The sequence below is a fragment of the Giraffa tippelskirchi genome, chromosome 8 (genome assembly GCF_054371585.1).
Source record: "Giraffa tippelskirchi isolate mGirTip1 chromosome 8, T2T-mGirTip1v1.2.pri, whole genome shotgun sequence".
In the NCBI taxonomy this organism is placed as follows: domain Eukaryota; kingdom Metazoa; phylum Chordata; class Mammalia; order Artiodactyla; family Giraffidae; genus Giraffa; species Giraffa tippelskirchi.
The window spans coordinates 9,353,584-9,379,370 of record NC_137282.1 but is presented as its reverse complement, the minus strand read 5'-3'; the positions used below and the strand labels follow the sequence as shown (position 1 = coordinate 9,379,370).

General features: G+C 40.9%; 1 protein-coding gene across 19 annotated transcripts in view; it reads right to left on the bottom strand.

The window, feature by feature from the left end:
- ZMAT4 (zinc finger matrin-type 4) overlaps positions 1 to 25,787 on the bottom strand; it is a 362,048-nt gene that overhangs the window by 146,193 nt on the left and 190,068 nt on the right. For all 19 annotated transcript variants that reach the window (XR_014061914.1, XR_014061915.1, XR_014061916.1 and 16 more), the window contains one exon: positions 12,018 to 12,174. Coding sequence is in view for 15 of the 19 variants with exons in the window: in XM_081519262.1 (XP_081375388.1) it covers positions 12,018 to 12,174 (157 nt within the window). In the remaining 4 variants the exon portion in view is untranslated. The remainder of the gene's footprint in view (positions 1 to 12,017; positions 12,175 to 25,787) is intronic.

Sequence of the window (25,787 nt, the reverse complement as noted above, 5' to 3'; positions counted from 1 at the left end):
ACCAAGGAAACGCGTTGACCTGGAGGAAAACACCAGCCTGTAAGAGGAGAGACAAGTGAGAGCCACATCCGGGAAAGCCCCAGGTCTTCATCCTGAACCCATGGAAGCGAGAAGCCCGCAGCCTCCCAGTGATCAGAAAGCGACCAGGCTGAGCGATCTCTTTGAGGGCCCCCCACAGGTCTCTAGGGCTCTGTATGGCCTTAAAGAAAGGGGACCCCAAAGAATGACCAAGACTGGCCTTCTCACCAAGCTTCAAAGCTAGAGGACACACGTCAGATAAGTTGATTTTTTAAATATAAAGAAATATAATATTTATTGCACTCAAGTGCTACCCGGTAATTCATATCCATTGCATCCATTTATTGAAGAAACCAAGCTGAGTGTTAATCAAGACTTTTAAGGCTGATGTTTAAACTATAAAGATGTTTCAGAAGATAAGAGTACAGTTTGGGACATTTACTACCAATTATTTCAGGTGGAATGTTTACTGTACAAGTACCTTCTCAATTTCATCAAGTAGACAGATTTAGGGTTCTTATCTTCAGTCAATGATTGAAGAGTTGCCGCCCGAACATCTCTCACTCATGGTTTCCTGAACCATGATGCATGTACGGATGCCAAGACCTGAACATGTCCTCTACTGACAGTTTCAGAGAAAGCACAGGACATTGGTTATTTTATTGTTCTACTATATTCTTTCCTAAAAATGCGTCAAAGGACACTTTCTGGAATAAGGGTATAACCACATCATAAAAGCTGCTGATATCATCAACTATCTTCTACTGCTATTAGATTACCTAGAGGAGAAAAGTGAGTTTGTGATATTTAAAAAGATTTGTGAAAATTGGCTAGGCAGTGGCCTCATTGTCGAAATCTTTAATTCTATCTACTCATCGACCTGTTGTTTTATTGGTCATCAAATATAAAATAAAAAGACTGCAGCCTCGATCTAATCACTGTTCCAAGTCTCATATGATCCACTGTACAAAAGCATGGCCAAGAGAATTTGGCTCACCTCCCATTGCTAACCCATTCAAACCTGATTCCCCATAGAGAAGCCAACGACCTGACTGGTGCGATTTCTCCTAGTGCGATTTCTCCCTGATCATTCTCCTGACCAGGGAATGATCACCGCAAGAGAAGCCTCTTTGCCATCCACCAGTTTTATCACCTTGGGCAAATAATTTCATCTCTATAGGCCTCCATGTCCTCATCAGGAAGATGAGGTGGTTGAAATAATAATTGCTACGTGCCTTCCAGCTCTGTAATTCTGTAAATCTATTACTTGCTGTATTTGTAAACATTAGATAAGCCAAAGGCATCATCAGAACAAATGCACTGATCTGAAGACAATGCCTTAGAACATGGCAGCTTTCCTAATTTATAAGAAAATGCACTGCTGTGAGGATCTGCCTGTTTGATAAACTATTGTTTGCATCTATTAAAACAAGTATCCAGACAGGTTCTGCCAGGCAACCCAAATAAGCTGATTCAGATGATAGAACTGCTGTGGTAAAGAAACCCTTCTATGCAGATATGAGGCACCAACTGGACCTGAAATGCATATATTATTCAAAACGTGAATTTATGAAAGTTTCAAAGAGATCCAGAATACCCTGATCTTTATTCATTCAACAGACAACTCAAAGAAGCAATTCGGTGTCTGCCATAGAAATTTATGGAAAAGTTCTGAAACTCTGTCTCTCTCATTTTCAACAGGAAATAAGGAAGAAATGGAGACGGGCAACATGGTTTCAGAAGAGGAATATACGATAAACACACCCACACACGGGATAAGCAGAGCCCCCGAGATCATTGGTTGTCTGTGTCTTTCCTCACAAGGTGGTTCACTGCTCCCACAAATGAGAAATCCTCTCATTTTTTTTTTTGAGCTTCATCTTTTTAATTGAATGACTTTTTGTATAAATATCACTCTTTGCATCTTTATTGCTTTCAATCATCTTGGTGACAGCTTCGGGGTTTGAACTGTGCTCTTCATTATGTGAGCAAAAGTCTGTAGATCATTTTGTGAAGCACTATTTATCGCCACCTAGAGATCAAGGGAAAAGCTTTAGAAAATGCAGTCAGAAGTCCTGGGTTCTGACTTCCTTGGCTGTCCAGTGGTGAAGGACTCGCCTTCCAATGCAGGGGACAGAGGTTCGATCCCTGGTCCAGCAACTAGGATCACACGTCTTGGGACAACTAAGTTCGAGTGCTGAAACTAACAAGCCTGCATCACAACTAAGACCCGACGAAGGCAAAGAAATAAATAATTAAAAAAAAAAAAAGAGGTACTGAGTTCAAATTCCTATTGTGTATTTCATTATGTGACACCAGGCAATCACCTTACCCTGTAGAGCTTCAACTTCCATCCACAAAATGGAGCTAATACTACTTTATATTTATTTTGAAGATTCAATGAAACGATGAAGGTGATATTTCTGATATAATATCTGAACGACTATCAGTTACAATCATCGGTTTTTCTCATGAGGTTAGATCCAGCCTGCTCAACTATAGTTTATCACACTGCAGGATCTCTAAAACATAATACATTTTTATTTCGTTGTTGAGAGATGAATAGGTTTTTTTGAAAGTTTCATTTTATAAATAAAATGAAAATAAAGGAACTTTTATCATGTAGACGTTTGATTCTTGCTATTCCTGGTAGTTATATTCTATTAACCCTCCAAGTACACTGAATTAGCAAATATTGATCAAGTCTTCCTTGGAGGAATAGAGTTAGGTTCCTGTGAGGCTGGGGTCACATTCTGATCAACTGGTCAACACAGAATCTTGTTTTACATGTGCTTCTGTTTAAAGACATCTTCTTTCACATATATTTTGGATTCAGTAGCATTTAACTCAAATCCACCACATTACAATGCATGCCTGAACAAAGCTTATCTAAACATACACATTTTCCCATAAGGCACATCAAAGCCTTCTCACATTAGAAGGCCTAGAGAGCACTCCAGCACTGTGCTGGGGAGCCATTCTAAATGGCAACATCTCCAACAAAAAGCACAAAAGTGCAAAATACCTGGCAGGAACTAGATTGTAAAAAAGGCACTTGTTTGCCATATGAGAGTTGAAATTCTGAAGACAGAGTGTGGCCTTCAGCTGAGAACATACACACAGGGCAACTCAAATGTTTTACCACTTTGCACACAATTGCACATGAAATGCCATGAGTGTTGATTTTGTGGTTACAAATAAATTGTAGTGAGCAGGTGCATTCACAGACACAAAATCTTGCAAATACTGAGGACTGTGTGTTTCTGTATAACTATATATATATATATATATATATATATATATATATATATATTCATTCAACACTTATGTTGTAGGGACTACAGTAAGTATTTTACATATATCTTCTCCTTTACTATAATAGTTACATAATCTCAATATCTCCATAAACTTCTCAATATGAAATTGAGGGCTGAGGACTTAAAACTGCAAAAGTTCACACAGATATAACCAGAATTTAAAGCTGAGTCTGATTTCAGGGCCTATATTTGTCTTATCCTTTATTCTGTGTTTCACCAATTTTGCTTTTTTGAAATCAGACAAGTGGCCAGGCATGCCACTTCTTGACAAATTGGAAAACCACTGCCTTTGATCATCACATTGACGTCAAAGTTAAATAAGCAAGGTAACTTGATTTGAAAAGCAAGCTACAGATATTTAAACACCTCTCATTACTCTAATGCATCCTTCCAATTTTCAGTATTCTAACAAATATTCATTAAATGCCTACTAAGTGCCAATAAGTGTTGCATGTGCAGTCGTCAACACAGAGGTGATGCCAGAAGGCCTCTGGAGCACGTCAGACCGTTCTCCATCCATCTCCTAAGGTTAAGATACACACACCACTGCAGCAACTTCAAACTCTTATGGGTCAAAAAAATGAAAGAAAGGTTACAGCTAAATGTGATGCCATTACCTGTCAAGCCAGTGATGTTGGGGAATTATATTAAAAAAAGCACTCAGTATCCATTCTGGCTAAGGATGATGGATGTATTCATAAAAGCTTATGTGTGAAACAGTAACGTTCAGGGACAATGTATCAAGCAGGATGGATTAGACTCTCCTGAAATAACAAACAGCCCCAAAGGATCGCAAAAAAGGTTTCTTTTTTGCTCTTGCAAAATCTAATGTAGGTTGAATGGCCCTCCTCCATCTTGTAACCAGTCTTCTGACATCTACTCTGTGAACTTCCCTGGAGGACCAGTGGTTAAGAACCTGCCTGGCAATGTAGGGGAGACGGGTTTGATCTTTTGTGTCCCACATGACCCAGGCAACCAAGCCACAACTACTGAAGCCCACGCACCCTAGCAACCATGCTCAGCAGCAAGAGAAGTGACAGCAATGAGAAACCTGTGCGCATCACCTAGAGAGGAGCCCCACCCACCAGAATAGAGAAACCCTGCACAGAGCAACCGAGACCCACTGCATACAAAAATGAAATGAGGAAGCATTTTTAAAAAGTGCATCTCCTCTCAATCGTCTGAAGGCCTGGGGAAGGCAGAAGCAAAGAGTGTTTGGATGAGCAAGGTCTCTGCCACAAATACAAATAACTTTTCCTGATGATCCTGAATATAATACCTAAGCCCTTGCCCATCAGAACAAGACCCAGTTTCCCCCTCCGTCAGTCTCTCCCATCAGGAAGCTTCCATAAATCGCTTATCCTTCGCCATGAGAGGGCAGACAGAATGAAAACTACAATCACAGAAAACTAACCAATCTGATCACATGGACCACAGCCTTGTCTAACTCAAAGAAACTATGAGCCATGCCATGTAGAGCTACCCAAGACAGACAGGTCATGCTGGAGAGTTCTGACAAAACGTGGCCCACTGGAGAAGGGAACGGCAAACCACTTCAGTATTCTTGCTTTGAGAACCCCAGGAACAGTATGGAAAGGCAAAAAGATAGGACACTGAAAGAGGAACTCCCCAGGTCGGTAGGTACCCAATATGCTACTGGAGATCAGTGGGGAAATAACTCCAGAAAGAAGGAAGAGACAGAGCCAAAGAAAAACAACACTCAGATGTGGATGTGACGGATGATGGAAGTGAAGTCCGATGCTGTAAACAGCAATATTGCATAGGAACCTGGAATGCTAGGTCCATGAATCAAGGCAAATTGGAAGTGATCAAACAGGAGATGGCAAGAGTGAACATCAACATTTTAGGAATCAGCAAACTACAATGGACTGGAATGGGTGAATTTAACTCAGATGACCATTATATCTACTACTGTGGGCAGAAATCCCTTAGAAGAAATGGGGTAGCCATCATGGTCAACAAAAGAGTCTGAAATGCAGTACTTGGATGCAATCTCAAAAACGACAGAATGCTCTCTGTTTCCAAGGCAAACCATTCAATATCACAGTAAGCCAAGTCTATACCCCAAGCAGTAATGCTGAAGAAGCTGAAGTTGAACAGTTCTATGAAGACCTATAAGACCTTCTAGAACTAACACCCAAAAAAGATGTCCTCTTCATTATAGGGGACTGGAATGCAAAAGTAGGAAGTCAAGAAATACCTAGAGTAACAAACAAGTTTGGCCTTGAGTACAGAATAAAGCAGGACAAAGGCTAACAGAGTTTTGCCAAGAGAACGCACTGGTCATAGCAAACACCCTCTTCTAACAACACAAGAGAAGACTACGCATGGACATCACCAGATGGTTGATAACAAAATCAAATTTATTATATTCTTTGCAGCCAAAGACGGAGAAGCGGTATACAGTCAGCAAAAGAAGACTGGGAGCTGACTGTGGCTCAGATCATGCACTCCTTATTGCCAAATTCAGACTTAAGTTGAAGAAAGTAGGGAAAAGCACTAGACCATTCAGGGATGACCTAGATCAAATCCCTTGCTACTATACAGTGGAAGTGACAGATTCGAGGGATTAGATCTAATGGACAGAGTGCCTGAAGAACGATGGACGGAGGTTCATGATATCGTAAAGGAGGCAGGGAACAAGACCACCCCTAAGAAAAAGAAATGCAAAAAGGCAAAATGGTTGTCTGAGGAGGCCTTACAAATAGCCATGAAAAGAAAAAAAAGCAAAAGGCAAAGAAGAAAAGGAAACATATACCCATTTGAATGCAGAATTCCAAAGAATAGCAAGGAGAGATAAGAAAGCCTTCCTCAGTTATCAATGCAAATAGAGGAAAACAGAGAATGAGAAAGACTAGAGATCTCTTCAAGAAAAGTAGAGATATTAAGGAAACATTTCATGCAAAGATGAGCACAATAAAGGACAGAAATGGTATGGACCTAAGAGAAGCAGAAGATATTAAGAAGAGGTGGTAAGAATTCACAGAAGAACTATACAAAAAAAGATCCTTATGACCCAGATACTCACGATGATGTGATTACTCACCTAGAGCCAGATATCCTGGAATGTGAAATCAAGTGGGCTTTACCAAGTATCATTACGAACAAAGCTAGTAGATGTGATGGAATTCCAGTTGAGCTATTTCAAATCCTAAAAGATGAGACTGTGAAAGTGCTGCACTCAATATGCCAGCAAATATGGAAAACTCAGCAGTGGCCACAGGACTGGAAAAGGTCAGTTTGCATTCCAATCCCAAAGAAAGGCAATGCCAAAGAATGCTCAAATTACCACACAATTGCACTCATCTCACATGCTAGCAAAGTAATGCTCAATATTCTCCAAGCCAGGCTTCAACAGCACGTGAACCGTGAACTTCCAGATGCTCAAGCTGGATTTAGAAAAAACAGAGGAACCAGAGATCAAATTGCCAACCTCCACTGGATCATCGAAAAAGCAACAAAGTTCCAGAAAAACATCTACTTCTGCTTTATTGACTACGCTAAAGCCTTTGACTGTGTGGATCACAACAAACTAATGTAAAATTCTTAAAGAGATGGGAATACCAGACCACCTGACCTGCCTCCTGAGAAATCTGTATGCAGGTCAAGAAGCAACAGTTAGAACTGGACATGGAACAACAGATTGGTTCCAAATAGGAAAAGGAGTACGTCAAGGCTGTATATTGTCACCCTACTTGTTTAACTTATATGCAGAGTACATCATGAGAAATGCTGGGCTGGATGAAGTACAAGCTGGAATCAAGATTTCCAGGAGAAATATCAATAACTTCAGATATGCAGATGACACCACCCTTATGGCAGAAAGCAAAGAAGAACTAAAGAGCCTCTTGATGAAAGTGAAAGAGGAGAGTGAAAAAGTTGACTTAAAACTCAACATTCAGAAAACTAAGATCATGGCATCTGGTCCCATCACTTCCTGGCAAATAGATGGGTAAACAGTGGAAACAGTGACAGACTTTATTTTGGGGGGCTGCAAAATCACTGCAGATGGTGACTGCAGCCATGAAATTAAAAGACGCTTGCTTCTTGGAAGAAAAGTTATGACTAATTCAGACAGCTTATTAAAAAGCAAAGATGTTACTTTGCCAACAAAGGTCCATCTAGCCAAAGCTACAGTTTTTCCAGTAGTCATGTATGGATGTGAGAGTTGGACTATAAAGAAAGCTAAGCGCCGAAGAATTGATGCTTTTGAACTGTGGTGTTAAAGAAGACTCTTGAGAGTCCCTTGGACTGCGAGGAGATCTAACCAGTCAATCCTAAAGGGAATCAGTCCTGAATGTTCATTGGCAGGACTGATGCTGAAGCTGAAACTCCAATAGTTTGGCCATCTGATGCAAAGAACTGACTCCATTTGAAAAGACTGTGATGCTGGGAAAGATTGAAGGTGAGAGGAGAATGGGCAACAGAGGATGAAATGGTTGGATGGCATCACCGACTCAATGGACATGAGTCTGAGTAAACTCCAGGAGTTGGTGATGGACAAGGAGGTCTGGTGTTCAGTAGTCCATGGGGTCGCAAAGAGTCAGACAAAACTGAGTGACTGAACTGATACTGATACAGTATGGGTGATCTCAGATCTCACGTTGATTAATGGCACAGTGGGAAATACCTGTAGTTGAAAGATTTTGTTTTATGCTTCAAGGGGACATGGTTTGGGTCTCCTTGGAATCAGGCCTTTCTGGGGTGAATTCTCTGAACAGAGGCAGGGACTGGCCTAGGAGAGGGGAGGAGTGTGGGAGCTGCGGGACCTGGGGAGTGCTGAAAATGCCGTCTAGGCTGACCATGTAATCTAGCAAGTTAGAACGTCCTCTAGACTACTGTTAGGATGGTAGCAACCCCCCTCAGGAAATGCCCTGCCAAGTGGTCCAGCCTCTGCTTCAGCAGCCCCTCATCCCTGGACACAAAGCCCACCTTTAAGTGTCTCTGAATACTGAGACTTCCCTGGTGCCCAGGGGTTAAGACTCTTCACCCCCAGTGCAAAGGGCCCAGGTTCGATCCCTGGTCAGGGAACTAAGATCCCACAAGCTGCATGTCATGGCCAGAAAATAAAAACAAATATCTATGAATATGAGATACTTATTCACAGCTCAAATCTAGGCCCCTACTTTCTACCTACTCATTGGTTATATCTTTCAAATCCAAGCACACACATGCATGTGTGCATTCACACACACAAACACAGCAGGATTCTCTCTTTCCCAGGACAGCCTTCCCAGTAACCTCTCTTCCATGCTCAACAGCATCACTTCCTTTCCACCCTCTCCAGTGAGAGGATCCCCATGCTCGTTACTGTTCTGGCCTCTTTTCTCTGGATCCCCTCCAGAAGCTTCCCACAGTGTGGCAGTGACATGACCAGGGCAGCCTCTACCTAGCCTCTGATCTGGGCAAGACCTCTACGCCAAGGTCTGCCAACCCTTGGAGAACATGGTGAGTCTGGAGTCTTCCTCAGCTCTCATCTTACAGAAAGAAAAGCATGAACTAGAGCAAGATTCCAAAATACACTGGGTTTTGTCTTTAGCGGCGCCTCCAAGCATTTCAGAAATCCTAGTAAACACACACCCATTTGAAGAAAGCACCTCAAATGCCAACTAATTCTGCAGGATCCTCAGCTGATGTCTGATCAAAGCGCATCTTAAGTAGGAGGAAAGGTGATGGTTCCCAGACACCAACTACTCACCATCATCACCTAGAATAGCTCTGAGAAGCAATGAATCATGCTTCATTCAATTATTCCCACTCAGAAGTCACCACCATTCAGGAGCCTGTTACTTATGGAGGGGAATCTCCAGGAGCCCACCTGAGGAGGGAGATTGCTTCTGAATTTAGTTGGCTGTGGTTTTAATGTTCTGTGTTTTCCTTCTGTTTTCACTGTAGAAGTGATGTCCAGCCACCCTGGTGGATTAGACAGCGCAGTTCCTAGATGGGCAGAGGGCAGCCCCAGCCACACCTTCAGGCAGTGCTGCTGGGTTCAGCTACAAGTTGTAAAGATGGATGGTAGGCTGTCCTGATGCCATTCAAGGGTCTGAAGGAGCTTCACTCAGGGGCTCAGGAAGTCCGTGTCCTGAGTGTTCTTTTCAGCTGCCTCTTGGTCCTTATCCTCTATTTGTAGTAACTGAATTTGTGCTAGAGACTAAGCCTCAACCGCTAACCTAGATCTGAAAGCCAGGTTCTTGCTATGTTCCTGTATGGTTTCCGGCCCAGTGCTCTGGTCGAAAATGATGGTGCCTTGCCATGCTCTTGGGCTTCCCTGGTGGCTCAGATGGTAAAGAATCTGCCTGTAATGTGGGAGACCCAGGTTCAGTCCCTGGATTGGGAAGATCCCCTGGAGGAGGAAATGGCAACCCACTTCAGTATTCTTGGCTGGAAAATCCCATGGACAGAGGAGCCTGGTGGGCTACAGCCCATAGAGTTCCAAAGAGTTGGACACGACTGAGCAACTAAGCTTCTTTCTGCCATGCTCTTAACAGTCTTTCCTTTCCCCAGAACCTCAGGACTGCAGCCAGGGCTCTGCTACCATTTGCCTGACTCTCCTGATGCTGATACCCTGCTTAGTCTCAGGATGATCTCAGTACCCTGAATCCCCATCACTGGTGTCCACCCTCCTCCCAGACCCTCCATCCTTGTCCTGTGCCCCGGGACACAACGCCTGGCCTCTGCTTACACGTGTACCTAATGACTCACCTCCCTCTAGGAAGATGCCTTGTTCTATCTGCTCCCTGACGGCAGCTGGGTTGGCATCAATGTCAGCCCAGGGAACCAATGTAGCTTCCCAGGCTCTTCAGTTCTGTCTGAAGAGACAGAACGTGTTAACGGAGTTAACACGTTCCCAGATCCTTTCTGCTCAAAGCAGCTTTGGAGGAGAATGGATGAGAGGTGAAGCCGCACAAAGGGGATGTGCAGCTTTGGGACCCTAAGCTAAATGAGAAATGGAGATGCTGGGAAAAGAAAGTAGTGTCACTTTCCCCAGCCCGGCCGAATGCTGTGAGTGCTCCCTACCCCCCCCACCCCCATCCCCTCCTAACCCACCCGGCAACTCGACGTCTGTCCCAGTGAGGACTGGGAGAGCTCTGTGAACCCCAGAACTAAGTCATTAAGTAAACACTGCAGTTTCCGTATTTTAGATTGCTTTCCCTTGGAATATATAGAAGGCAACGGACAAATTACCCCCAAGTTATATTTACCAGCTCCCAGGGTAACTCAGAGAAACAAACTGGTGCTTGGTTATCTTAAGGATGTGTTGAAATTCACAAAGAACTATTTTTTGCCAGGTGGTGATTCTTCTTTACAGAAATAATAACTCCCACTTGCTAATTGATGTGATAAACGAAGACAAAGCCTCTTCTCTTCCATTGCTCCCTCCAAAATTAAATTTAACAGCAATACTCTGCTTAGGCAGAGAGAACAAATGGGCTAGTTACTCATTCATGGAGAACAGGTAAAAATTTTCCAGTGGCTGTTTCTTTGAAGTGTCTATTTTAAGAGATTTGAGGGGGAGTAGGTTACAAGGTGAGTATCCAACCTTTTAGAGAGCAAAAATCAGGAGTTTCAACCAAGTGCCTGCTTATCAAATGTCAATACAGACGGTGTACCTCAGTCAAACTGAGCTTTCTCCCAATTCCATGTGCTTTGCAACCATCCTCTATCTGAATGTCACAGCTACCTTTACAAAAACAATATTCTTCAGTTCAACTAAGTAGAAGAAAACAGTGAAAAGATTCCCTACTAGTCTTTAGGTAAAAGCAGATATTTTTCTTAAGAAAAACACCAGTGAGAATAAAAGCCAAGTATTGTTTTAGATTCTCTTCAATTTCCAAAATACCATTTAAAAAATAATTACACCCACGGTTTATGCATGATTCATTAGGCAGGCAGCTCCAATGCACAGCTCCATTGTAATTGCACTGAAAACGTCGACATCATAAAATATACCCTCAACTTCTTGAGATTATCACCTATTCTAGTAACATCTTTGCCACCATGTAAATCTTGTCCTAATAGTCCGTCTTCATTAAACGATAATGGTAGTATTTTAGTTCTATGACTGGATAGCCTTCTGAAGAAATTTTTTGTTACTTCTGAATAATTAGGTCAAACGTTCTGTTACTGATATTTAAACCTTTTATCGTGAAAGTTAATAGGCTTGAATGACATAATCCCCCAAGAAGATGACTAGAATATTACCTGGGGTGGGGTGGGTGGGGAGAAGGCACACCATGGTTGTCAGCAAATAAAAGTGTTTTCAAAGACAAAAAATGGTACAGATGAGCCAGTCTGCAGTAGGGAATCAATAATATACAGTACACTATCCATCACCTCTGCTGATTACAGACCAAAGTCAGAAAAGACAGCATTCCTTACATAATAGATAATCTTACATAACATATAATAAATATGATAGGCAACATCTTGCAGGATAGAAACAAAACTGCTGAATCACGTATCTGAAGGGGCCAGGTTGAGAGGACCAGCACCTGGATTTAATGGCCTTACAACTGCCGAGTTCCACTGGGCTACCTGCCCATCCCCTTAGGTTTGAAGGGCATCTGCTCTGATCTGGAGCTGCCCCTGAAGAGGGAGCCTGAGGAATGGGCCAGGCACTGGATGTCAGGGTCTCCCCATCACCACCGTCCAGACACCTACCTGTGGTCTTTAACGGGGTTTTCTCTCCTAGCAACAGTTTTAACCTTTTGGCGTGGATTTTGCCTTGATAATGTGAGTCAGCCACCACCGCGGAAGTGAAGGACATGTTACAGAGGGTACAGCATTTGTTTTTATCCACCATATCAGCATCATTTCCCTGTGCGAGAGAGAGAGATCGGAAGAATATTAGAGAGCACCACAGCTTCCGATGTCTTTGTTCCACTCCGTTCTGTTGCACATGAAACTCACCATAGTCTTTTTCTTGTCGTCTTTCTTTTTAAAGCATTGCATTGAGAATTATTCCATTTGGGATTCGTAGACGAAAACTTATTTTACCCACACTATGTCATGTAACTTCATTATAAAATGAGGGTTTTATACTTGGTTAATATTGTTAATATTAACTATCAACAAAATTAGTTAATATTCATTGAGTAAGTTAGTTAATGTTGTTGAGAAGACTGAAATAGTCAATCCATATAAAAGGAGTTAATTCAATGCCTAGAAATAGTAATCAACACATATTAGCTTCTCCTATTATCATTTTAATTTTGGCCTGATCATTAATGTTATCAGACTAGAACCGATTATATTCTTAGTTAATCACTGGCTAGTTTTTGGTCCAATCTACACAGTGCTTATCTATACTTTCCCCCGTTCATCAAACTGTCTCTTCATTTGACACAATTTCAGTCAATGGCTTTATGTTCTATACCATTGAAAATTTTGTGGTCATCAATCAGACGAGCTCAAGAATTTTTCCTTATAAACAGATTTCTGCACCGTCACTTCACTGCTCATCGTTTTTCAAAAGGCATCTTAAAGCTGATGCAATAGCTGTTTAATTAAGCAAGAGTTTACTAGTTTACTTTCTGTTTCTTGTTTCTTTTTTTTTGACCATAAGTCAATTCTCAGCCTTGGAAACAAGTAGCTTCTTCCTTTTTCTTGAAATGTCTGTTTTGTCCTTGCTATGCAATCTATTATTTTCTACATGATACACATCACCAAAACTTTCTCAGTGACCAACTTCAACCTCTATTTAATAGGGACCACTACTGCCAGGAACTAGGAACACAGCACAAATGGGTGAATATGAGCTACTTGCAGGAAAACAAGACCCACAACAGGTGAGAACACGTTGGATCTGGTACCAGGAGAAAAAGGTTCTCTCATTGCATCTGCATTATGCATCAAAGTAAGTAAAATATCAGAGTTCACAGGGCCTGAATTATTTAGCAGAAATTATCATTTGGCATTCAGCTCTGCTTTGACACACTTTAGCCTCACCAGGGTACGTGACCCCATGTTCAAGATTTTTTTTAAAAGATTTCTTTAAGGAATCCAATATTTATCATAATGAACTTGAGTCTATCATAAAGCTATGGTGACCATGCTGGCTGAATTTTCCGGGAGCGTTTGCATCATTTTCCTTTTCTTAAAGACAGGTGATTCATTAACTGCTGCACAAAATACTTAAATCCAGCTTGATTTTTATTCCTCTGTAAGTCTTCATGAAAATGAAAAATGATTTGGGAAAAAATAAATCCTTTGTCAGACCACGTGACCTGGCGATTGTGCCCACAGGTCATCAATTACCTATATTCTACGAGGGGAAGATTAATCCACGGGCTCCCCTCCTGCCTAGTTAGAAATTGAGGGTAAAGAGGACTCTCAGATAAGGAGTTAATCTATTCCTTAATGGAATGGTAGGAGCAAAGCATCTCTTTGTTAAAAGAGCAGCCATGGGTGAGTATCTGGCCTCACAAAAGCCCCTTCTCCTATTCCTGGCAGACCCCAAAGAATGCAATTTAAAATGGCATGGGGACAAAGATGAGGGTGGGGGTGGGACAGAGAAAGTGAATTCTCTATTTTTCTGCACAACAATAAGATGTCCAGACTGATGGAGAGCATTGCCTTGCATATTTTGTGGCAGTTAGAAAACTAACCCTTTCCTTCTTAAGGCATCTGTTGGTAATAGCACTGATAATTTGCACTCAGTCTTAGGAGAAGTGGGGTGTGTGTGTGGGTGTGTGTGTGGGTGTGTTCCAGGAGGCTGACGTGCAGTTCAGGGGTGGGGACAGCAAGAGACTCCATAAACATCTCAGATTTGGAATCCCACCTATAGCCATTTATTAGCTTGACCTTTCGAGCGCACTCAGCAGCATAGACCTCTTTGCGACCCCATGGACTGTAGCCTGCCAGGCTCCTCTGTTCATGAGATTTCCCAGGCAAAAATACTGGAGTGGGTTGCCATTTCCTTCTCCAGGGGATCTTCTCGACCCAGAGATTGAGCCCACATCTCCTTAATCTCCTGCATTGGCAGGCAGATTCTTTACCACTGAGCCCCCTGGGAATGGTAGCATATATTAAATCTTAGCATCTACCCAAGACCCTTATCACATTTTAAAAATGAGATTTAAGGAAATGTACTATTAGAGGTTAGGGTGGGGAGTCTGTGAAAGGAGATGGATTCTATGGAGAGAGGATGGGCCTCCCAAAAGGGGTCTCTCCTAGTGAGACACAAACCTCAAGACACCTGGGTAGGTACTGAGGCTGGACCCACCAAGTGTACCCCTGCTGAGGGCTTCAAGCTGAGGGGCTTTGAGTTTCCTCATCGGTAAAAATTCAAAGAGGGGCTTCCCTAGAGGCTCAGTGGTTAGGATTCCACAGTTCCACTGTAGGGGGCATGGGTTTGATTCCTGGTCAGGGAACTAAGATTCTGCATGTCACAAGGTGTGCCCAAAAAAATTTTAATTTTTAAAAAATTGAAAATTAAAAAAAAAGCTTTTAAAAACAAAAAGAAGTCATAGACACTTGTACCCCTTTGTGTGGTCTGCTCTGGAGCTGACTGAACCAGGCAAGAAAGGGGAGACTTGTTTTCCTGGCGTCTGTCTCTCCAACCAGGCCCAGGACATGCCCCAGACTCATGACGGGGCAGAGCCAAGAAGACCAGGAAGCAGTAATCAGGGAGTTGCTGAAGGTGTCGAGCCCAGTGAGTGAGGAGTGGACAGCCTGGGAGGACTGAGAGCCCTAACTGACACTTCCCCACGCTGTGTCAGGGATATTGGTCCAATGTTTAAAGGGACAAGAGGGGAAGGTTCTCAAGGTGAGAGTGGCTGCTTGAATTGCCCATTTTCACCTACCTATGCATAATATGGGCTCAAGCATCTCATTTTTCTTGAAATGAAGCACAAGCTCATAAGCCAAAGCTTAACTCACAATCTACACCTATTTAGAATCTGTGCATCCCTTATGCCACTTATAGCAAAATCACCAGCTGAGCCTGTGCTCGGGAACTAGTCCCTATCCTCCTGGAGCTCTAAAGTGGTGACATCTCTACAGAAAGGGACTGCCATCGTTGTATGAAATGTATTCAGAACTAGTTTCCAAGGCAAAGAACAGCCCTTGAATTGGATAATGACTAGTGGGTTTATGGTATTCATTCATTCAACACATTTTTATGGACCCCCTAAATATGTGAGATGCTGTGCTAGAAGAATAAAACTCGACTCTGTGCTATTAAAGAGAGTGAGACCAGGGCAATTGGAGAAAGCAGGCATAAAATGAAAGGAAAGCATTATAACCAAAGAAATACAGTCTCCTGTTGGAACCATGCTCTCCCAATTGTAAGGTTAGAAGACCAGTCATGTAAATGAGCCTATCTGTGTGGATTTTCACCTTCAAGCCTTCTCCTGCCTGGTACATCCTTCTTCATCACCGCTTATCTAGTCTGGTCCATCCGAAACCTTTCTCATGGCTCAGTTTAACCATCACTTTCTTGAGATGAAGCTTCTTCTGGCTCCCATTCTGAAGAAGTTGACAGAGGCCTTGGGGTCTTCCATGTGTCCTGTATATGCCTCTTTAATAATAGGATGGTGAATCTTGACATGTATTTTTTTCATATCTGTTCCCCTCAAGAGGAACAAGGAAATAGCTAAAGTCAAGGAACTTTTTTCATTAATACTGGGGCCTCAGCTCCTAGTACAATACTTGCCACACAGTAGGACCTGCAGGTGTTTATTGAATGAACACAGGAGTTGAGGGTTGGTTTGTGGGATTAGTAAATTGCATGCCATAAAAAGACAAAACAGGAAGACAGGTAACACAAGGAGGCCTATGGTCAGCCCAAATCTATTCAAACTAACAGGAAGCTGGGCAGGAAGAGAAGCAAAGTTTTCAACAATTTGTAAACTAACTTGAGGGTTCAAGTAGGGGAACATTTTCCCAAAAGGCATGGTCATTTTTCATCATGGTTTTAATATACATTCTTAGATTTCTGCTCTGCTGTATCAATCTCATTAGATTCTTAGATTTCTGCTCAATCTCATTCACACCATCATAGATAAGAATCAAAGAATAAGAGAAGCAGAGAACCAACTGTTATGCAAGAAGATATCATGGAAGGCAGTTATGCCATCATTGCAGAAGAGGGACCAAGAAAGTTTAGGTGTCTGACCATACAAGGGCCATTATGCCCTGAGAAGTCAGGCAGCTTGTGAAGCCCATAGGACATCTTTCATGGGGTATTTTACTAAGGGGGTCAGTGTAACTTACACAATGCCACCAACTCTGATTCCTCGAATGACCCCAGTGGAGATGCAACTATGCAGAGAGAATCTCAACATTAACCAAGGTCCTGGAACGTGCCAGAATTTATTTGTGTATTCCTGGCTATCTAAACCCCAGATCAAAGGCTGCTTGCAACTACAGATCACATCATTGTTACTGAAATCTCTCACTGTCCCAAAAGCCCTGCTGTTCTATAGCTCAGGGGAGAAATTCCATAAAGGTTGATGAACTGATGTCAGAGATCGCATTTAAAGTTTCTGGCTTAACAAATTGAGAATGGCCCTAAGCTACCAAGTAAATGAAGGGGAATCCAAGATTGTCTTTATAAAATATGGGTTTCAATCTGGAGGGAAAAATTCAGTCGGACTTTTTCAATGCAGTGTCCACATGATTGAAAGAAAAAATAAAAGCTTGTGGAGCATCCTAAGACTGCTTAGTCAAAGCATTTCGCAAAGTTAAGAAGTTTCCTGAAGAATTCCAACCACATGAAAAACCCTGACTGACTCAGCCAAAAATCTAGTTTTGAAATTCCATTTTATTTTATCATAAGCTTCTTTTTTCCCACTCCATTCAAATAACTGTCTTCATTCTTCTTTAGGTAAATGTAAAAAGCCTAAGAGAAAGACTTTTATTTCAGAACGTCAGAGTGAGGAATCCTATGACATTGTTCCTCAGCAAAACAGCTATAAGTGGTGAAAGTTATTTGTTTAAAAATTATTCAAAGTCTTTGAAAATTATCCTAAAAGTAAATACCACATTAAAATATTTTTTTTCAGGAAAACATACTAACTCTCAGTAAGAACAGTGAGAGTTCCATGGCATTACAGAGACAACTCTTGCCATCCCTCTGGACCCCCGGGCTCAGCATGATGGCAGCTCCACTCCGCCATGGGTGGTCAAGAAGTTAGGGCTCCCTTTCCCATCAGCTCCCAGTTAGGAGATATCAGGAAGAACAGGCCACCAACATGAACTGCATTCCCTTCAGCTCCAAGATGCAGAAACTAAATTCCCAGCAAAGCAGCCCAGAGACCAGGTCCTCTCTTCCTTCACTCCTATTCGTAGCACAGAAGCTCCAACCCCCACACAGCTGGCCAAGAATATTAGAACCCTGATCGGATGTGCCCCAGTTTGCTTGCAGGATAAAGGTTCTGCGCCTGGGAAACAAGCTAAGAAGACCAGAGGCTGCCACCTCTGCCCAGACAATGAAGCAGAGCAGTCACTCTGAGAAAAGCAGCCGCTCAGAGGTTTTTCCATGAGAACAGAGGGGAAATGAGGTACCATAAGAACAGAGAGCTGCTAAGCTCTCCCCAGAGGAAGAGACTGTGTTTGAAATAGAGTGTGGGAAGGTTTAAGCATTAGGATGCTCTCAAGAGCGATGGCGGTTTTGGTGGTAAGCAATTAAGAAAAAGCCGATGGCTCCACCAGAGCAACAAGCTAGTCTATCAGAGAGAACAAAGGAAAGAGACAGCTAAGGCGAGCCTTCTCATCATCAGAACAAACTGCAAAGACTTGCCTTAAAAACTAATGATACAAAATGGATTAAATTTAATCAGATCGGCATTTATATCTTAGAGTATTGGTAGAAACAACAGGGCAATCATCCAGCAACAAGCGGAGCCTGAGAGCTAGGTATGATTCCGGCAAAGGGAGACAGCTTAACAGAGGAGATCAGGGAAAGAGACAGCCCACTGGTGTCCTGTAAAACCCACCGTCAGCCCGCAGTGATTGTGCAGTCTCCTAAGGATGCTCCTCTGAGCAATCTGTGACTGCATATAGCTGGGGAAAGGGATATAATCAAAATAATCTAGAAAAGACACTGGACAAATAAATAAGCAATCTACGACAAAAACAAGGTCAAGAGGGTGCGAGAATCAGTTTCCAACATTGCTACATTACCTAAAATATCCAGTTTTCAACAACAATAAAAATTACAAAGTAGGCAAAAAAAAAAAAAAAACCTCAGAAAAATGTAACACATATACAAGAGGAAAAAAGACAACAAAAAGATGGTCCAGATATTAAGTTTATCTGGTAAAGACTTCAAAGCAACACCAAAGTTTTCAAACAATTACAGATGTGTTCAGAGAATTAAAGGGAATCATGCTTAAATAATGGAATGCATGATGCCAATATGCTGTAAAATAGAGAATATCACTAAAGAAATAGAAATAATGAAAATGCAAAATGGATATTCTAGAGTTAAAAAGTACAGTGACTGAAATTAAAACTTCATTAGACAGACTCATCAGTAGTTTTGAGCTTGCATAAGAAAGAATCACTGGTCTGGAAGACAGAAAAAAAAATACAGAGATTATGCAATTCAGAAAAGAAAGGAAAACATGAACAAAAAATTGAAGACTGTCTCAGACAAATGTAGAAGACCATTAATCACACCAACATATGCATTAAATTATAATACCAGAAGGAGAATAGAAAGAGAATGGAGCAGAAAAACATATTAAAAAATAATTGACTGAAAACTTCCCAAATTTGAGTATTCCCAAATATTCACATACACTTCCAAGAAGTTTAACAAAACTCAAGTAGGATAAGCAGAAAATGATGTGCATCACAACACATCATAGTATAAAAACACTGAAAGCTAAAAGCAGACAGAAATTTTTGAAGCAACAAAGAAACGCAGCTCACCACATACAAGGCAACCAAAATAAGATAAACAGTTGATTCCTCATCAGAAACAATGAAGGTCAGAAGGCAGTGTGATGACATAACTCAGAAGGCTGAAAGAAAAAAAATCTATCGACCAAGAATCTTATGTCCAGCAAAACATCCTTTCAAAATTTAAGGTGAAATAAAGGCATCCAGAGATTTTTTTAAAACTGAATTTGTTACTAGCAGATTCACACTACAGGAAATTCTAAAGGAAGTTCTACCTGAAAGCAAAAGACATGAGACAATAATTTGAACTTCACAAAAAGGAACAATAAACAAAGAACACCAGGAAAGGTAATTATATATTATAAAAGACAACATAAATGCATGTGTCTCCTTTAGTAAATTTAAAAAATATATAGTCACGTGTATATATTGGTATAGTCGGGTCAATAATACATAGATATATAATGTAGAGGATAATAATAGCACAAAGGAGATAGGTGGGACCAAATCTATATCATAAGGTTGCAACTCAGATCCATAGGAGTTAACATTAAGAATCATTGAGAATAAATATGGTTATTACAGCAAACACTAAAATACATATTGTCTTCCTTTCATTTCTAGCTTCCTTATAAAATTACATAAAATAGCAATTATAACAGTGTATCATTGGATTTATGACATGCCTAGGTAGAATACATATAATAATAGTAGCATGAAAAATAGGGAGAAGACAGCTACACAGGAGTAATATTTCTATATTTGGTTAAAATTAAGTCAGTATAAATCAAGTAAATTCTGATAAGTTAGGATGTATATGTAAACCCTAGAACAATCACTAAATAAATAATTCAAAATAATACGGTGAAAAATTACTTGAGGAATTAGAGTGGTGTAATACAAAATACTCTCTTAATGCAAAGGGCCTCCTGTACTGCAGACAGATTCTTTACTATTTGAGCCACCAGGGAAGCCCAGTACAAAATATTCTGCTAATGCAAAAGAAGGTGATATAAGAGAAATAAGAAAAGGACATAATTCATACAGAAAATAAAAACTAAAATAGTAGACATAAATCCAACTAGTTAGCAACAGTGTGAAAGCATTGCTTTCACCCAGTCATTCAGTCGAGTCTGACTCTTTGTGACCCAAAGACTTTAGCCCCCCAAGCTCCTCTGTCCATGGAATTTTCCAGGCAAGAACACTAGAGAGGGGTACCAGTTTCTACTCCAGGGCATCTTCCTGACCCAGAGATCGCACCCACATCTCCTGCATTGGCATGAGGATTCTTTACCACTGTGCCACCTGGGGAGCAGCATGAAAGTTTTGTGTAATCAAAACACAGAGGATAAGACTGGATAAAGGGAAAATCTGACAGATCAGTATGTTGTCTGGAGGACACACACTTTGGATTCAGTGATACAAATGAATGAAACTAAAAGAATGAAAAGATATATCTGGCAAACAGCATCCTTAAGGAAGCTGCAGTGACTCTTAGAAAAAGACACGGGCGGTACACTCTTTGACATCAGTCTGAGAAACATCTCTTTAGATATGTATTCTCAGGTAAGGAAAACAAAAATACACAAATGGGACTATATCACACAAAATACTTCTGCATAGAAAAGGACACCGTCAACAAAACAAAAAGACAACCTACCAAACAGGAGAAGATATGTGCAAATCAAAGAGGTTAATATCCGAAATATAAAAAGAACTCATACCACTCACAATAAAAATTTGATTAAATAATGAGCCCAGGAGTTGAAGAGACATTTTTTCCCCAAAGAAGAAAAACAGATGGACAACACACATGTGAAAAGTTGCTGAACTTCATCAGGGAAATACAAATCAAAACCACAAGGAGCTAAAACCTCACACCTGTCAGAATGGCTACTTTCAAAAAGACAATAAATAACAAGTGTCAGCTAGAAAGTAGAGGAAAGGGGACCTTGGGAACCACTGTTGGGAGTGTAAAGCCTGTGAAAAAGTGTACCGAGTTTCTTCAAAAATTAAAAACAAAACTACTATATGATCCAGCAATTCTATTTCTGGGCTTCCAAAGAAAACAAAAACAGCAATTTGAAATGATATTTGCAGCACCTATGTTCAGTGCAGGATTATTCACAACAGTCAAGATATGGAAGCAACCAAAGTGTGCATTAACAAATGAATGGACGTTAGCCATAAAAAGGAATGAAATGCTGCCATCTGTGACAACATGGACAGACTAGAAGGGATGCTCCATGGAATTAGTCAGACAGGGAAAAACAAATACTGTATTATTTCACTTACAGGTGGAATCTAAAAACCAAGACAAATGAACAGACATAACAAAAAAGCTACAAAGTCAAAAGTACAAATAGGAGGTTGCCAGAGAGAAGGCAGGTAGGGGGATGGGTGAATTAGGGGAAGGAAATTAAGAGGTACCCACTTCCAGTTACAAAATAAATGGGTCATGGGATGAAATGTATGGTGAGGAAACTTAACAATAATGTGATACTGCATGATGACAAAGGAGATCAAAAGGTACAAACTTTCAGTGATAAGATAAATAAGTTCTATGGATAGAACGTATCATAACAAGATTTGTTAGCACTGGTATATGATATATATGAAAGCTCTTATAAGAGAAAATCCTAAGAGTTTTATCATAGCGAAAGTATTTTTTCTAGTTTAATTTTGTATCTATATGAGACGATGGATGTACACCTAAATTACTGTGGTAATTCAGGATGTATGTAAGTATGTAAGTTAAATCATTATGCCGTATACCTTAAACTAATAGAACGCTGTATGTCAGTTACATCATATTAAAATAGAGTTAAGTAAAGGATCTGAATAGACATTTCTATGAAGAAATGGCCAATAAAAACATTAAAAGGTGCTTGACATTACTATCAGGAAAATGCAAATAAACCACAATGAGATACCAATTCATAACCACTAGAATCAGTTCAGTTCAATTGCTCAGTAGTGTTTGACTCTTTGCAACCCCATGGACTGCAGAATGGTTAGAATAAAAAAGATGGGTGATAAAAGGCATTAGCAAAGATGTGGAAAACTAGGAACCCTCGTCCACTTCTGGTGAGAATGTAAAATGGCACCAGTCACACTGGAAAACCACCTGGCAGTTCCTTAAAAGGTGAAAAATGGAGTTACCAAATGATCCAGCAATTCCAGTTCTAAATGCAACCTTCCTCGTTCACAGGTGTGTACAGGTATCCCCCACGTTTTGGAAGTTTGCTTTTACGAAAGACCTCCATTAGCACCTGCTTCACTAACTGAAAGAAATCCCAAGGGGATTTTGACTTTTAAGGGGAAAATGTGATAAATGAAAATAGCATTCAGCTTTCGTTTTGCATTGGGCTGTTATAAAGGCAGCGTGCACCCCCGCAGCAGCCCCCTCGCCAGGAATTACACAGCATCTCAGCATCTTCGCATCAAGCCGCCACAGCTCGGAACTGCCTCTGAGCTACTGTGCTTTAACTCAGTCTATTTTGTGCCTCTAATAGCAAGATGTGTCCTAAGGTAACCATTTCAGCTTATGAAAGGTTTCATAAGAACACTCTACTTTCAGACAGTCAGGAGAGCTTGCATTTGCAAACTTACCGACTTGCAATTATTTATCTATAAGCCCCAAATTCAAACTTGTGGTGCTTTGGTGGTAATTCATGGGCATGTACAGAGTGTCAAAAACTTTGTCACCTGCCGCACACGTGTCAGCTGAGATTTAACAAGGCAATGCTGCCTTCTTGCCTCTAACGCTGTAAACAACTGTTCTTTTCATGGCCCATTCAGTTTCACATTCTTTTTTTTTTTTTGTATTTTGTGCTTTTTGTTGGTGATTTCATTGCTTCAAATGACTCCCAAGGGTAATGTTGAAGGGCTGGATAGTGTTCTCAAACACAGGATGGCTGGGAGCGCCTTATAGAGAAAATACATGTGTTAGATCAGCTTCATTCAGGCATGAGTCATAGTGATGTTCACTGTATGAGTTTGGTGTTAATCCATCAACAATACTCTACACCCAGAATAAGGAAGAAAAAATTCACTGATCCATATGTGAGATCACTCCAGAAAGTGGTAAATTAATATCTGTAGTGCATGATGAAGCTGTGGAAAGGCTTGAAAAGTGACTAAATGTGTGGATTCATATGATAACAACCGATGGAAAAAATGCATTGGACTGCATTATTGTAAGGCTAAAAGTCAATGACGTGTACCATATTATCTGAGTCAGGAAAATATTTCAACATTTCTCAGCTCATTTTATTATAAAAAGAATTACATATAATCATTTGTAAGAAATGTATATTGAATAAGGCACATTTAAAGAGAAATGCATAAAATGAGGTTACTTATTGATGGACTGATCAAAGTCTTGGGACCAGCGGCTTGCAGGAACTTAATCCTGTACTTCCCCTAGAAGCTGTAGTCCCGTATTTGCTAACTCAGAGTTGGTGACTTTACAGAAAGTAACTATCAACACATAAAAAATGGGAATTGAATGTATATTTCATTCAAGAGAAATAAAAATATATGTCCACATGAAAATGTGTACATAAAAATTCATAACAGTATACTTCATAACAGCCCAGATGTGGAAATAATCCACATGCCTATCACCTGAAGAACAGCTAAATAAAATGTGCCATAATCCATACAATGGTCCATTATCAGCAAGAAAAAGAATAAGGTACTGATAGGTGCTATAACCTAGATGAACCTCAAAAACATTATGCTAAGTGAAAAAAGCCAGCTACAAAAGACTGTATACCATATGATTCCATTTATATGAAATTTTCAGAATAGGAAAATCTACAAAAACAGAAAAGTAGCATAGTGATTGCTGAAGAGTAAGAAAAGAGGAGACAGAGTGAGGGAAACAGACGTACCTCAACAGGTGCAGGGTCCCTTTTGGTGAGGATGATATTCTACAGTTTATTGTGATAATAGTTTCACAGCTCTCTGAATGCACTAAAGACCAGTGAATTGTACATTTTATATTTCTAATTGGTGTATTCCCAGGTGGCGCTAGCTGTAAAGAACCTGCTTTCCAATATGGGAGATTCAAGAGAGGCAGCATGGATCCCTGGGTTGGGAAGATCCCGTGGAGAAGAAGGAAATGGCAACCCACTCTGGTTTCCTTGCCTGGGAAATCCCATGGACAGAGGCAGGCTATAGTCCATGGGGTCGTAAAGAGTTGGACACGACTGAAGCGACTTTGCCTGCTCACTTGCATAGTTGCCCTACATTGTGGTGTTAGTCTCTGCAGCACTGCAAGTTAATCAGCTAGAAGTTTGCGTATATCCTTCCCTCTTGAGCCTCCTTCCCAGCCCCACACCCATCCCTTCCCTCTAAGTCATCACAGAACACTGAGCTCCCTGTGCTATACAGCAGGTGCCCACTGGCTACATGTGACATATGCACACATGGTAGTCTACATGTATCAGTCCCAATCTTCCAGTTCATCCCCCCAACCCTGTCTACACGTCTATCCTCTACATCTGCAGTGAGTTGTAAGGGATATGAATTATATCTCAATAAAACTGTTAGAGGAAAAAAAAGCCTAAGTGATACATTGAAATGTTCCAAAATCCCAAAGAAATACAAATATTTGAAGCATAACTTTTCTTTTCTGGGCTTCTTTTGCTTGGAGGCAAAATCTACTGAGAAAGGGAAAAATAAATAAAAAGTATTTTGTTTGCATGGGCTTCCTTGTGGTAGTATACATCTCAGGACTAGCTGACGTCCTTGGAATTCTGATCACCAGTGTCCATTTTAGCTAAAGACATTTCTCGGCTATAATAGAACTCTATCTGCAGCTGCTACTAAGCTACACTTAAAGGCAAGAGCCACCTGACATTCTCCGCTGCAGCCAGAAATAACTGTAGCTCCCAGCATATACCGAGCAGTAAGATGAAACGTCCAATAAATGCAACTATTTCCAGAGTTACGTATGTCATTGCTTATTGTCTAGTATCCAATTCTGAAAAGAGGCAGTAAGCAGGAAACACCGTTTCTTCTCCTTCTCTCCTACTTTACTTGGACCAAAAGACCTAGAAAAATTCTTCCTGATTGACTGCAGAGTCCTGAGCAATCTTTCTCCCCCTGTTCTCTCTCAGGCATCCTGTCCCACTGCATTTAGGTCGTGTTGTTCTCTGTCCTCCCAGTCTATTCAAATTACATTCAGATGCTGGTCCATTTAATCCAGGACCCTTGTTCATCCACAGCTTCGTGGCTGACCTCTCCCAGTCCTGAACATCTGTGCCTTAAGTTTTGATTATATATAGTTCTTAATTATTTCATTTGCATTTTTTTAAAATTAGGATTGTCACTCCAAGAACATCTTGAAGGCAAGAACTTGAGGCATGATACTTCTTCCCCATCTCCAAATCTGCCATGGGTCTAGTTACATAGAAAAAACTCAATAAACATGAACCAAACAGCTGCTGAATGAATGAAGTGGCCATGCACAAACCAGTTCTAACTTGTTTGTGTACATCTGTTTTCCACATAAAATCACCTCTCCTCTGCTCTCTTGCCAACATTATATGCTCTGTCTCAGGAAAAGGTCAA